At 45.2% G+C, this 13,318-nt stretch overlaps 1 protein-coding gene across 2 annotated transcripts in view; it reads right to left on the bottom strand.

The window, feature by feature from the left end:
• Nucleotides 1–13,318, bottom strand: part of LOC149330281 (uncharacterized) — a 265,373-nt gene that overhangs the window by 155,894 nt on the left and 96,161 nt on the right. Inside the window, exon 2 of one of the 2 annotated variants that reach the window (XM_089560885.1) lies at nt 3,651–3,747. The exons of the other annotated variant lie outside the window; for it this stretch is intronic. Within the exon in view, the coding sequence (XP_089417011.1) occupies nt 3,651–3,659 (9 nt within the window). The 5' untranslated portion in view covers nt 3,660–3,747. The remainder of the gene's footprint in view (nt 1–3,650; nt 3,748–13,318) is intronic. 2 annotated transcript variants of the gene reach the window in all.

Here is a 13,318-nt window from a genome sequence, read left to right as displayed (position 1 = left end):
GAACGCCGAAGCCACTGAGCCACCGCGGCAGGTATGTGCTGATAAACGTTCACGAAGTGAGCCGAAATGTTCGCGTACGTAAAGAACTCTCCTGAGTATTCATCTACTGCACAAAAATGCCGACTGAGACAAAACCATTTTTCAAGAAAATAAAGAAAAATAGCAGATACTAGAGAACGAAGATGAATCTACGCCAACCGCAGAAGACGCAAGCCATACTGACCGAAGCATCTGGGCTGCTCCCTCCAATCATGCAAATATTTAGGCGCACCAAAGACTGAGTCCCAAAATGATTCCCTTTCACCTCGATGACGCTTTAGGAGTGGTGTATAAGAAGTTCCGTATTAATTCGCTTACTGGAAAATTGCAGCGCAGCAGTAACAAGGACGAGACGAGAAGGACGCAAACACAAGCGCAAAGCAGCGCTTGTGTTTGCGTCCTTCTCGTCTCGTCCTTGTTACTGCTGCGCTGCAATTTTCCAGTATTCAGAACCAACTAGCCAGCCACTATGTTTTAAGCAAATTTAATTCGCTTCTTTGCTTTTCTAAGCGATGACAGCGCCCAATCTATTCGCATTCCCTTGATGCTTATTTCCTTGTAATTCACCTTGTAGTTCAGCCACCCATGATTTTGTGAAAAGATTCTGGACTTATGATCCTCGCCGGTAGTCCAATATGGCGCACTTACTACTGTCACAGTAACAAATCTTTATTTCGTGTCTAGTTCCTATAGATATTCCTGTAAAGTCTTTCCATTAGTCAGGCTCTTCAAGCCTTCAAAAAACAATACCAATAAACCAGTAGTCCATGCATGTCAAGCCAGCCAAGAGAATCAAGACCCTCTTGCACCGACAGTTTCAGTGAGCTGGAAAACTCTACGGATATATAGGAGGTATTCACTGAGGCCGCGCTACCAGACGGCGCGAGCGTCGTCGCGGCAGGAGCGCCATGTTTGCGGTCGTTTCAGGCCAGCTCGCGCAGTGTCACGGTGTGCCGTGAGGTACCCGGCCTGAACTGTTAGTGATCCGTAACATATTTGTACGTTGTTGAATACGTCAGCGACCACTTATCTTTTGTGGAGCGCGTATTGAGCATGAAGTTTGCAGCAGAATATTTCTGTGCCGTGATATAACCGAGCTGCCTCAACTCGCCAGCAAAACTGGCTGGCTGCGCTGCACGCAAGAGCGTACACGACTTGCAGCTTTTAATATCAGTTGATAACTGTCAGCTAGTCATGCAGGGCACATCGTGGATAAACAGCACGATTAATTACCGAAATTCCAGAACTGCCACCGCAGAAATTGATAATTCAAGCGCCTAGCTGTAGTCCGCGAACTGCTGACGCTTCTCAGACGTACGGTCTTTCAGTAGAAAGGCAAAGCGTCATAGCTGCCTTATTTACCCGACTGAACGGCCAAACAAATACTGCCATGCGCTCGCAGCACGAACGGCAGACACAGCGAGAATGTTTTGCAGTTTTGATTGTAGCTACGTAGCGCTGCTTCGTTTGCACAAGACCGTTTTCGCAGCAACGCAGTGTGCAGCCATTCCGCTAGATTCAGTTGTAACACGTCACTTTCAGCAGGTAGAGATGACAAGTTAAGCTAAAGCTAAGTGAACAGACCCTTCGAATTACTCACCTCTTCAAAAACGGCACTTCGGCCGTCGGCACCGCGGACGTCGGCACCCTCAGCACGGCTCTTGGACTCACCCGCTTGTCAAGTAATTGCACCCTCTCATAGGTTTATATCCTTTAATTCCTTGGCCTGCCAGCAAACTTAAGCCGTGCACAAGGTGGGCCTCGATACCGGTGAATTCAACGTGCGGCAGCAGTCTTGTATACGTCGCACACCATGCCGGTGCCTCCGCATTCCTACGGGGGGTCGACCTTTTCACAAAGTAGAACCTTCTGAGCGTGCCCGCTCTTTTCTGCTTCGCACAGTTCACGGAATATTCACTCAGTCACGCGGCGGCACGGGCCGGACAGAAATTACGTGCGGCGAGACGTGAAATACACTCACATTTCACCCATCACCAGCTATTCAAACGCTGCGGCTGGCTGCGGCGGCCGCGCGCGCGACCACCAACATGGCGAATGCCGCGCCAGCCGCTAGCGCCCCTTGCGGATGACGTCATGTGAATACCTCCTATACGACGCCACCATGACAGGAAACTCTGTCGCGCGACACAATGCACAAGAAAGTTTGTCGCACGACAGAAAATTGTGTCGCGCGACAGAAAATTCTGTCGTGCGTTTTGATCGGGCGCGCCACACCTAATCGCCCGTATGTTGACCACCGTTATCGTCTCATGTGTCCCCTACCGCGTCTTTCGCATGGCGAAACGCCACGTAGTTTCTGCATCACATCACCGACAATTTCGTCCGTTTCAACTCGGCACAGAAATTTTAGCAACAGCCGCTGCTATTTGACCAGTGCCAGGAAATACCCGCGCATGCGTCATTAACTTCTCCGAGATCTTTCACAACAGGGGTCAGTTAACGAAATGCGCACATTCGTGGTCCTTTCGCAAGCTGTCTCATCTCTTCGAAGCCCCCTCCCTTAACTCAAAATTTATTTTTTCGTTGTTTACTCGAGCTATGCCGTATACTGAAAACTCTGCTGTCGACACAGGAAACATTTCCTGCGTATTGCAGCCGCTTGATGCAAAAGTACACTTTCAAACGAGCTAGTGTGGTTTGTTTTTTTTTGTTTCTTTTTGCTCTCCACGCGTTGCCTAAAACATCGCACTCTACATCTAACAGACAGCTTTTGTATTCAGAGTTGACAAGAGGCCCCGGGCACCCAAGTTAAAAAAGAAAGGTGAAAAAGAAAAGTATTCCTTCGAAATATACAGTAGCCAAGTAGTAGGCGCGAACTAATGGCATTATGATAAATGGATCGAAGAACATTTTAGGCTGGAAAAAAGAAACAATCAGGACTCATGAAATGAAAGAAATTATTTAAAAGGGAAAAATGCTGATGTTTTATGCGTAACTTGTCTCACTTATATTATGTATGTCAATAAATACACCAGAATATATGTTTATAGCCTAATAATACTCGTATCTACAAAGATTCAGATAAAATTTGAAGAGATAAAAAGTAAAAAAGGAAGCATATACTCCCTGAAGGTAAGAAGTGATCAAAGCAAGCTGCAATAAGATCTAGAAAGCCCTATCAACTTGCGCCATTAATTTACAGCCACCCAGAATGGTGGCGCTATAAAGACGTCTTAATTTGTGTCTTTAATATACGACTCCTTGTAAAGCTGCCGATAGCACAGCTCATATACTTCATACACACGGCCGCTCCTTCGATCACTGAGCTTGAAGTTGGTGGCCGCCATTTTGCATCCAGCCAGCCATAAGACAAGGATATAAGTAAAAAAAAACACCTGCACCAACTTGCATCATTAATTTATAGCAGCTCGGTATGGGGGCGCTATAAGACACCTTAACTTATGTCTTTAATACATGACTCCCTGAAACGTTGCCGATAGCTCAGCTTATTCAGTTTAAAGAAACAGCCGCTCCTTCGCTCAGTGAGCTTGCGCAAGGTGACCGCCATTTTGTATCCAGCCAGCCACGCGCATAGCTGGCGTTCTCGGACCGTCTCTCACGCATCGGACGAGTAAACAATCGAGACTCACTTTGTGCATCCAGCTGCAAAACAGGATCAACCGGAAAATGGCCGCGCCACGGCCAGCGTCCGTGCTTCGCACGCTAAACAATGGCAGCCAGACTCACCTGCGATAAGAGAGAAAGGACAAGATATTAGCGAAAGGAAGGCCGGGGGGCGGGGGGGGGGGGTATAGGTAAGCATTATGAAAGACAACGAGCACACAATCGACTCTCTTCGCCAGTTATGCAACAAGATGCGGCCGCGCACGATCGGTTGCACCAGCCGAACTGTACATACGGGGTCGGCTCTGCTCTATCGAATACCGGAACTCTACCGTACTCTATCACATGGTACAGATATTGCTAAAGACGTGAAAGCTCGTTCCTACCTACATGACCAGAGGAAAATGAGGTGCTGCGCTCACCCAACCAAAAAGAATGCGGCTACGGATTGACACATTGTTGGCTACATTGACACATTGTTCTGCGGATTATGTTCCTCTTGCCCATAAGCAACAGTTCACCTTTGGCCACTACGATTCTGATATGGTGACTGTTTTGTAAGCAGTTCTGATTGATGCTGCGTCTTCTTGTATTGCAGGCTGGCTATATTTTAACAAACCTCCACTAAGTCGCTAAACGACGAGCAAGTGGCGGCGCTGGCATCGTCAGCGATTGCGTTCGTTAATTTAGAGCACTTCTGACCAGTTCCGACAACATGAGATGGTGAAGCTCACCAAGTTTCAGAAAAGTTTTGCTCATAAAACATACGACAGCAAAAAATTAACGATACTATATGAAAATAAGCACTAAAACTGGTATTCGCAGAACCCAAAGTTGTGGGGACCAGTAAGCAATGCTAGCACATTTCAAGCTGGACAATCCAAAAGAAAACCTACGGAGCTCACTGTAGATGCTCATACCAAAAATAGCAGCTCTTTCAACGCAAGCCCTAGTCTGTACCTAGTGAGTGAGCTATCTTGAAGAGCTTAAGGCGGCCCCTGGAGACCTGTGCTTCAAATATCTGAGTGACGTGAACTTGCGTTTCATCTGGAACTAAAATTTGCTTAGACACTTAACACACCTCACCTACATTCACCGACAGCCCGAAAACCTGTACTACTTTGCACATATTGACATCAATCAATCAATCAATCAATCAATCAATCAATCAATCAATCAATCAATCAATCAATCAATCAATCAATCAATCAATCAATCAATCAATCAATCAATCAAAATCTAGAAGAAAAAACATAAGCTTTGTTATCTTCTCAATGACTTTCTTACAACCAGAACACGTGTGTGTACGCCGCGCTTATCTCGCCGCATCTTCCCGCTTCACTTTCCTTATCTGGGATTATAAATCTCTGTACTGTGCACTGAGTTACAGGGTGTATGTACAGTACACACGCCATGCGGTATTCGGGGTGCAGCTACAGGGGGTCAGGCAGAATTGTGCAGAGTTGAATATTACTCTATTAGAGAAAAAATATCAGTAACTGTTTACTTTTGTTATCCGATCAATTGCATTTTATTTTCTTTTTTCTTACAACGTAGGAAGTTTATGAGTGAAAAATGATTTCGGGCCCTGGGCGATTTTCAAGTACGAACCCATGTAGTGAGTAGACGTAATATAACTTACAATCGAGCTAGTAACAAAATAACAGCGGTAGTTTTTGAGACATACACTTCTCTCTAAAACATCGTGCATCAAAAAGAAGACATCCAAGACATTCAATTTGATTCAGGGTAAAAAGCGCTGCGGAAACGAAGACAAGGACAGACCACGTTTTTCTCTTAATCACGAATATTCAAATGAACTTATGCAAAGTTAATTTAAAATTACAATATTTCGAAATTCAGAAGTGCAGTGATTGATCAACTGTACTTTGTTTCTATCATATTTCACGACGTAGACAGCTCGTGGGTGAAAATTCATATTTGCCCAAGGCAATTTGATAGCCTGAACTTATGCAGTAAATACGCATAATTTATAGAGGCATTTGTCACCAAAAGCAGTGCCAATATGTGACACACTTGTCCGGAAAACTTGATACATTAAAAGGCGGACGCGAAATAAAGCGAATACGAGCTCCTGTAAAGGACAGAAAGTCAACGAAAAAGACGAAAAGGAGGCAAAACAAGGTTTAATTCAGATGAGTGGTTGCAAAACGGACTGAATACGACTTTCAATTCGGATGTTCAGATGAGTGGTTGCAAAGTGGATTAAAGGTGACTTTTCATTCAGAAGAGTGGTTGAAAAATGGTTTGGTTTATTGGGGTTTAACGTCCCAAAGCGCCTCAGGCTATGAGGGACGCCGTAGTGAAGGGCTCCGGAAATTTAGACCCCCTGGGGTTCTTTAACGTGCACTGACATCGCACAATACACGGACCTCTAGAATTTCGCCTCCATCGAAATCCGGCCGCCGCGGCCGGGATCGAAAACGCGTCTTTCGGGTCAGCAAGCCGAGCGCCGTAACCACTGAGCCACCGCGGCGGGGAGTTGCAAATTGGACTGACGCTGGCTTTTAACTAAGATGATTGGTTGCAAAGTGGATATTATACGACTTAATTCAGATGAGTGGTTGCAAAGAGGACTAAAAGTGACTTAATTGAGAAGAGTGGTTGCAAAATAGACTGACGATGACTTTTAATTCAGATGAGTGGTTGAAAAGTGAATCTAATACTTTTAATTCACAGGAGTGGTTGAAAAGTGGACTACAGTGACTTTTAATTAAAAAGAGTGGTCGCAAAGTGGACTGAAGTGACTTTCAATTCAGCTGAATGGTTGCAAAGTGGATTGAATACTTTCAATTCAGATGAGCGGTTGAAAAGTGGACTACAGTGACTTATAATTAAGAAGAGTGGTAGCAAGGTGGATTGAACACGACTTTTAATTCAGATGAGTGGTAACAAAGGCGACTAAATGTGACTTAAGATGAGTGGTTGCAAAGTGGCCTGAAGATGACTGCAGTGCAAGCATTGAAAGTCAATGCAGCACACACACACACACACACTAGTCATATAACTATACAGTTTATATATATATATATATATATATATATATAACATTGAATGAAGCCAGAATTCGCCAACGTGTGCAAGCTCGCACTCTTGTCCAAGAAGCATTGAAAAGGTCAGTCGAGTCTGTCCTAGTAAAGTCTACGTCGATAGCTAAACCGCTATAAAGGTCGCAATCCGCCACAGCTACAGTAACAAGAGCCACTGACTTTCCGGTAGCGCTTTCCGGTAAAGCTACAGCTATAATGGAGTCGAGAACGCTTCAGTGTATCTACCCGGTATAACCACAGCTGTACCGAAGCAGAGGACGCTCCGGTATAGCTAGCGACATAACAACAGGCGTACAGGACGAGCTAAGGACGCTCAGGTTTCCAATATCGGTGTAGTTAAACCGGAGTCGAGGACGCTCTGGTACAGCAATCCTGTATATCCATACACGAAACAAGAATTGCGAGGACACTTTGGAAACCAAAGTGTTGAGAGGCGAAAGCCGAGTACATTCTGCCGCGACGACTTCCGGTGGATGTGACGTCACACCGTTCCCGTATCTATATCGAAGTCCGCGCTATTTCGACGCAATTTCGCCATATTTGCCTATAATTAATTAATTTATCTACAGTCATCACAAGGCTCATTCTTTCCTCCTCTATCTGAAGCAACCATTGGTTTTATATGTTTTCTGGTTCCCGAATTAAACCCGTGTGACATGCCTTGTTAACGGACGACAGTATGAGCCATTAAAGGCTTTCGCCTTAAAAGACGCTTCGGCGTAGGTTTCCTGCATAACAATAGACACACCACAATCATTGTTTTGGTAGAGCTGTTCGGTACAGATAGAGTTTCTTTTATAGTTTTTGCTACAGGGAAGGAGGAAGACTATGGAAAGTCTTCCTTTGATATCTTTACTCCATTTCCAGCAGGTCAGCAGGTGTACACATACGGGCACTCCGCCGTGTCCGCGTCACGTGACCTCTGATAGCATAAGGGCCGGGTTTCACAAAAACCGAAGCGCGGGAGGAGACGGACAGGCAAAGAGAGACTCCAACGACGCCGCATGTGGCAAAACGTGATGGATGACGACTCGTAGCGAGGCTGAACCCGACAACATTTAACGATCGGACACAGCACGTGCTGCTGACGGCGCAGGCAGGCGGCAATCTTCTTCGCGCGCGCGCAAAAATGTCAGCTCTAGTCGTTGGCGCTTCCACATCGCGCCGCTGTCTTGCCGCCTGCCTGCGCGCGGCGTACAAGCGGCGCGCGACGACCTTCTTCAGGACTCCCTAGATTTCAAGGTCAGCGCGCGCGGGAACGCGGGCGAGACGCGACCGCGAAAACAGAACGCCATAGCGTTCACACTGGCGTCTTTTTTTTTTTTTTTTTCATCCGGCCAACCACGGAGAGAAAAATGGCCGGCGGTTTGGCATTGCTAAGCACGAAAAAAAAACCAAGGACACTTTGGCAACTAAAGTGTTGAGAGGCGAAAGCCGATTACACACTGCCGTGACCACTTCCGGTGGATGTGACGTCACACCGTTCCCGTGGCTATGTCGATACCAAAATTACACATCTTTTGGGGAACTTATGTGTTAATTACGCTTAATTATTCATTTTTCCATCTAATTTGACACAAATCCGACGTTTTTCCGACCATTCTATGACAATTTTCAATATGCCGTGACGACTTCCGGTGCATGTAACGTCACACCGCTCCCGTGGCTTCATCGACGTCCGGGCTATTTCGACGCAATTTCTACTTTTCTGCCTATAATTAATCAATTAATTAATCTACAGTCATGAAACTTGGCTTCAAGGTTCATTTTTTCCTCCTCTATCTGAAGCAACGATTCGTTTTCTTCTGTTTTAGTTCCCGAGTTAACACGAGTTAAACGCCGCCAAAGGTGTGACACCCTCTGCTAACGGACGACAGTATGAGCCATTAAAGGCTTTCGCCTTAATATTGTCGAAAGTGCCGTTCTTTCACGGTGCCCTTATTACAAATCTACTCCACATTGGGGCATTCCCTTAAACATTTGATACACGAACAAGACGCAAGTTATATGTGCCTGGCAGATTGAAATTAGCAACGACTGCGGACGAATAAGCTAAGTCCAAGATCAATTAAAGACACCGCGCCAGAAGACCGATGGCGTTCGCGATTCGGGTAACCTTTCGATCAGTGAGTAAAAACGTTTTTATTTTTCTTTATGACAATATAAAGCGACATCGCTCACATAGAATGTTATGCGATGCACTCGAAGATTGATTACGAGGGGGAGGAAGATTTCCGCCGTTCATTTTCGCGCTCAAAATGAGCGGCACGCTTCATTGACCCTAGCACACTTAACATTCACGATTTGTTTCAGACCTGCTTCCTTCAAAACGCATGTGAACGCCGCCTTCAAGTCACAGAATTCCCAGCATTCCCACCACGGGGATGCCGAAAAGTGCGAACTTCGTACCTGGCTTACCCTTATAGTAGTCTATAGACAGTTTATAGACTTTTTATAGACTCTATCGCCTTCCTATACATATTTCCTTTTGTCTATACACAGTCTATAGACTGTCTATACAAAAAACTGTACTAAAATTATATGGCCATAAATCTATACAGTGCCTCAATGATTTGCATTGCCTATAAACTATTCCCTAAGATTTGTCTATAGACAGCCTAACTTCTTCGACAAAAGTCTATGATATTTCAAATGAAGTTTTGTTAGTGTTTGGATACTGTTTGGCCGAAAAGGTATATTAGATTCGGCTTCAGAAATGAGCTGCTCCGCTGTGCTACCCACTAAGCCCAGGTTTAATTAGTTTACAGCATGTTTCTCATTTGCTTAAAAAAATCACTACTAGTAAGCTTTTCATATTGGACCCATCTAGAAGTCAGCAAAGCCTTTCTCGGAGGTTTGGCGCGAAAAAAGTATTCTCACCCGCGAACCCATTTTTGGTCAAGTAGACTACATTCGGGTACAACTCAAGAACAAAGCTGATTTTTCCCGCCAAGGGATCCCCTTCCAGCCAGTGGCGTCGACCGATCCTCATGAGCCTGCTCGGGTGACAATGCAGGGAGTGGAACATGAAAGGGGGTAGTCCCATCCCTGCATTGTGACGTCACTCCCTGAATTATCATGCTGGATGCTCATGAGGATCGGCCGACGCCACTGGCTGGAAGGGGGTCCTTTGACCAGTAAAATCCGCTTCCGAATATAGCCGAATATAGCCGAATAATACCGAATATAGCCGAGTCAAATGCAACACGTCCACTTCCGGACATTACTGTGTCTATCAATGGCGGTTGACTTTTCCTTACAGGCAACTCTGAGGAACTCTACGCCTTAAATCGGCACCTCAGCAGAGCACGATCGAAAGCCATCGTTTTGTTTAGGAGTCGAGAAAAAAAGGCGCGAAAACCCAGCGCAGCCGCAGAGCCGATCATTGTGCGTCAGAGAATTGTACTTCTCTCTTTCCTTGACATCTGTCAAGTGTTCGCTCCGATAAAGACCATGCTCGGATTCAAGCCATTAGGCCAAAGATCGCTCGAGAAACACTGCCTGGCGAACTCTAAATGCTAGGCGAGTCAAAAGGCAATGGCTCCAAAAGTGCGCAGCGCAGCTTGTACGAATTTCGAATTATACACACCACGCAGATAGCAAAGCATGTTCGCAGAGTCGGTTTGACGTCCGTATTTTTCTAGTATCGCACGCTGTGCTGAAGAATACGGATGCTGTTACTAATTTTTACTGATTGATTGTTTCTTTGAAGCGGCGTTTCGAGGCAAGAGCTACGATTGCGAGCATAGGCGAGATTTCGGTTTCGCGAAAGGTTACAGCTGTGATACGCGAGGCACAAGCAGTCCTGCATAACTGTTGCCGAGAAATCCAGAGGCGCGCAAGAACACAGCCACACGACGTACTTTATTTCGCGAACACATGCCAAAACAATAAAAAAAGTTACTAGAAAAGAAAGGCGAGAACTTATATGAAGTAATCCTCAACATGTCCGTCGTTATGTCAAATTAATTATGAATAAATCAAACTAATAAAAAACTTTTAGATCACTGTGGCGACCCGCATTTGAGCAATGCGAAAACAAAATGTACACGTACTATATCGACGTCCGTGGCTGTTCTGACGTGCACGCACTATATCGACGTCCATAGCTACTTTAACGCCTAAGTGTATTTTTCGCGTTTATTTAATTAACTAATTACACAACATCCAAATTTTTTCCACAACAACATTTTATCACGCACACTATCACAATCGTACTTTCTCACATTTATCGTCAGAGAACGACTTAATAGTGCGGGCAAAATTTGGGGACACGTTTTGCGAACACCTTTTGCTGACGCGACATAGCCATATAATGCCTTCGCCTTAAAGAAAGAACAAACGCCCTTCTCGCACAGCTGCTGAGCTCAGAGTGGCTGCGCTCTGACTACAAAACTCAGGTTTCGACATGCACTGTTGTTATATCGACCGAAGCGAGTATACTGTCACCCCCAGTGCGCTGCATCCTAGATCGCGGCTGTTTTGAAAATATCGGGAATAATGCCAACGAGTTATTTTCCTGTTCGAGCAATATAAATCATCTTCACGACGACAAAGCATACGAAGGACGAACGTCACGAATACCACTTTGTAAACACGAAAGGAGCAAAAAGGAAGAGTCGCTCACTGTCTTCTAGGATGCACTGACCAAGCCCTGGGGCAGACATCCACCACTAAATTACGGAATACTTAGGGTTACGACGAAAAAAAAAAAAAACGCTTTGAAGCATGCGCAGTTCTAGCTGTTAGATTTTCATCGAGGCTTCAGTCTCCTCTACTAGTTAACCTCAAGAACTCTGGCGCAACGTTTAAAAACCCCCTCCCATCGCTAGTAGCATCAGGTTACTATGCTTTGCAGTGGGCATACGCCTCCGCTGCTAAGAATAAGCAATCTGTATGTTTAGAGATCGAAATCTACCCACTGGGCAATGGAACTCTCTTGGACGTCTTACGGACCTCTCACGGACGTCGCAAACGTCAAATGGACATCCAAGGGAGTTTCAGTGCCCATTGGGTACTCCGGAACAAGGGCAGCACATCCTGTCTCTAAAAAAGGAATGCCCTAGATGACACCTTACTCCGTCTTTACTCCCATATGTTTAGGGTGCCTCTTATCTTTTTGTTTTTATTTTTATTTTTGCAGACTGCATTAAGGGCAAGCATTACCTTTGCGAGGGGCATCTGCTGGTATAGAGCGGACATTTGCTACGCGGCATCCAAATGTTTACATTTCCTTATATTTCTCAGAAGCGTGCGACCGGGGGAATATGCCAAAAGTGGCATATTAAACGTTTTCAAGACGTCAGTTTTGGATGAACAGGCCAAACATTTATGTATTCTCTTTACCTTACAGGCTGCAGTAATTTTGTGAGGGCGGGGAGGTGGGTAGGAGAACATAATAAATGCAAGACGGCCATAACATCATTATAATAAGATGCTTATAGTTTGGTTTGGTTTATGGGGTTTAACGTCCCAAAGCAACTAAGGCTATGAGAGACGCCGTAGTGGAGGGCTCCGGAAATTTCGACCACCTGGGGTTCTTTAACGTGCACTGACATCGCACAGTACGCGGGCCTCTAGAATTTCTCCTCCAAAGAAATTCTAGCAGCCGCGGCCGGGATCGAACCCGCGTCTTTTGGGCCAGCAGCCGAGCACCATAACCGCTCAGCCACCGCGGCGGCAATAAGATGCTTATAATAAGATAAGCCCTGGAGTACGATTAGTAACAAGAAAAAAATTAGAACAGGAAACTCAACGCAATAAATATTCAGGCTCAAGTGATAAATATATGAAAGAAATAGTGAATTTGCATACAGGAATCAACGTAGAGGAAAAAAAAAGAGGGAAATCATTATGGAAAAGAAAAGAAATTGAAAAAAGTGCCACTAATTTCTTCTCCGAATGTTACTGGAGCACGCTTAATATGAATGTAATTAGGACGGCTAATTCACAGGAAGGTAACGTATGGAAAGCTGGAAAAGTATAGGCAATGAATTCATTAGACAGACGTTGAACACTCTGCTGGTTGTTCAAGAGGAGAGATGTACGTATACATTGAGTTTGGTGAAGCGGCAGTATAGGCGGGTGGACGGTGTAAATTGTTTAGTGCAAAGGGCACGTAACAGGCGCTCCGTAAGCCACAGCTGCGTTTTTTGTGCCCGTGAATCTTTGAAGATAATTACTCAGGCGCGGCTACATCAGTGCACGGCGACGAAGCTTGCATTTCTGATAATATTCCAAAGCGGAAATTAGACAATCTCATTGCGGCGGCCACATAGCTGAGACGTATTTGAGTTGTGGATGCCCAAAACTGATAACCTAAGTCTACAAGTTGCGGTCCGGTTTCATAGACATATAAATCAACCAACAAACGCACTGTAATGTACTTCATTCCACTAGTCACACCGCATTTTATTTATAACAATAGAAGTACACAGAGTTGAGCTAGTTGGTGCATGACAGGACTGAACAGCGCACACAGGACGAGGACACAGAGAAGAAGCGACAAGACACGAGCGTTGACTATCAACTTATCAACTATCAGCTTATTATAACAAACTAAGCGCTTTGTTACAGGTACAATCCCTGGCGAGGACGCTCGGAGAAAATGACTCCTCCCTTGC

This window comes from Amblyomma mixtum, chromosome 9, assembly GCF_055824585.1.
Source record: "Amblyomma mixtum isolate Tamu chromosome 9, ASM5582458v1, whole genome shotgun sequence".
In the NCBI taxonomy this organism is placed as follows: domain Eukaryota; kingdom Metazoa; phylum Arthropoda; class Arachnida; order Ixodida; family Ixodidae; genus Amblyomma; species Amblyomma mixtum.
This window is presented reverse-complemented; position numbering and strand designations above follow the sequence as displayed.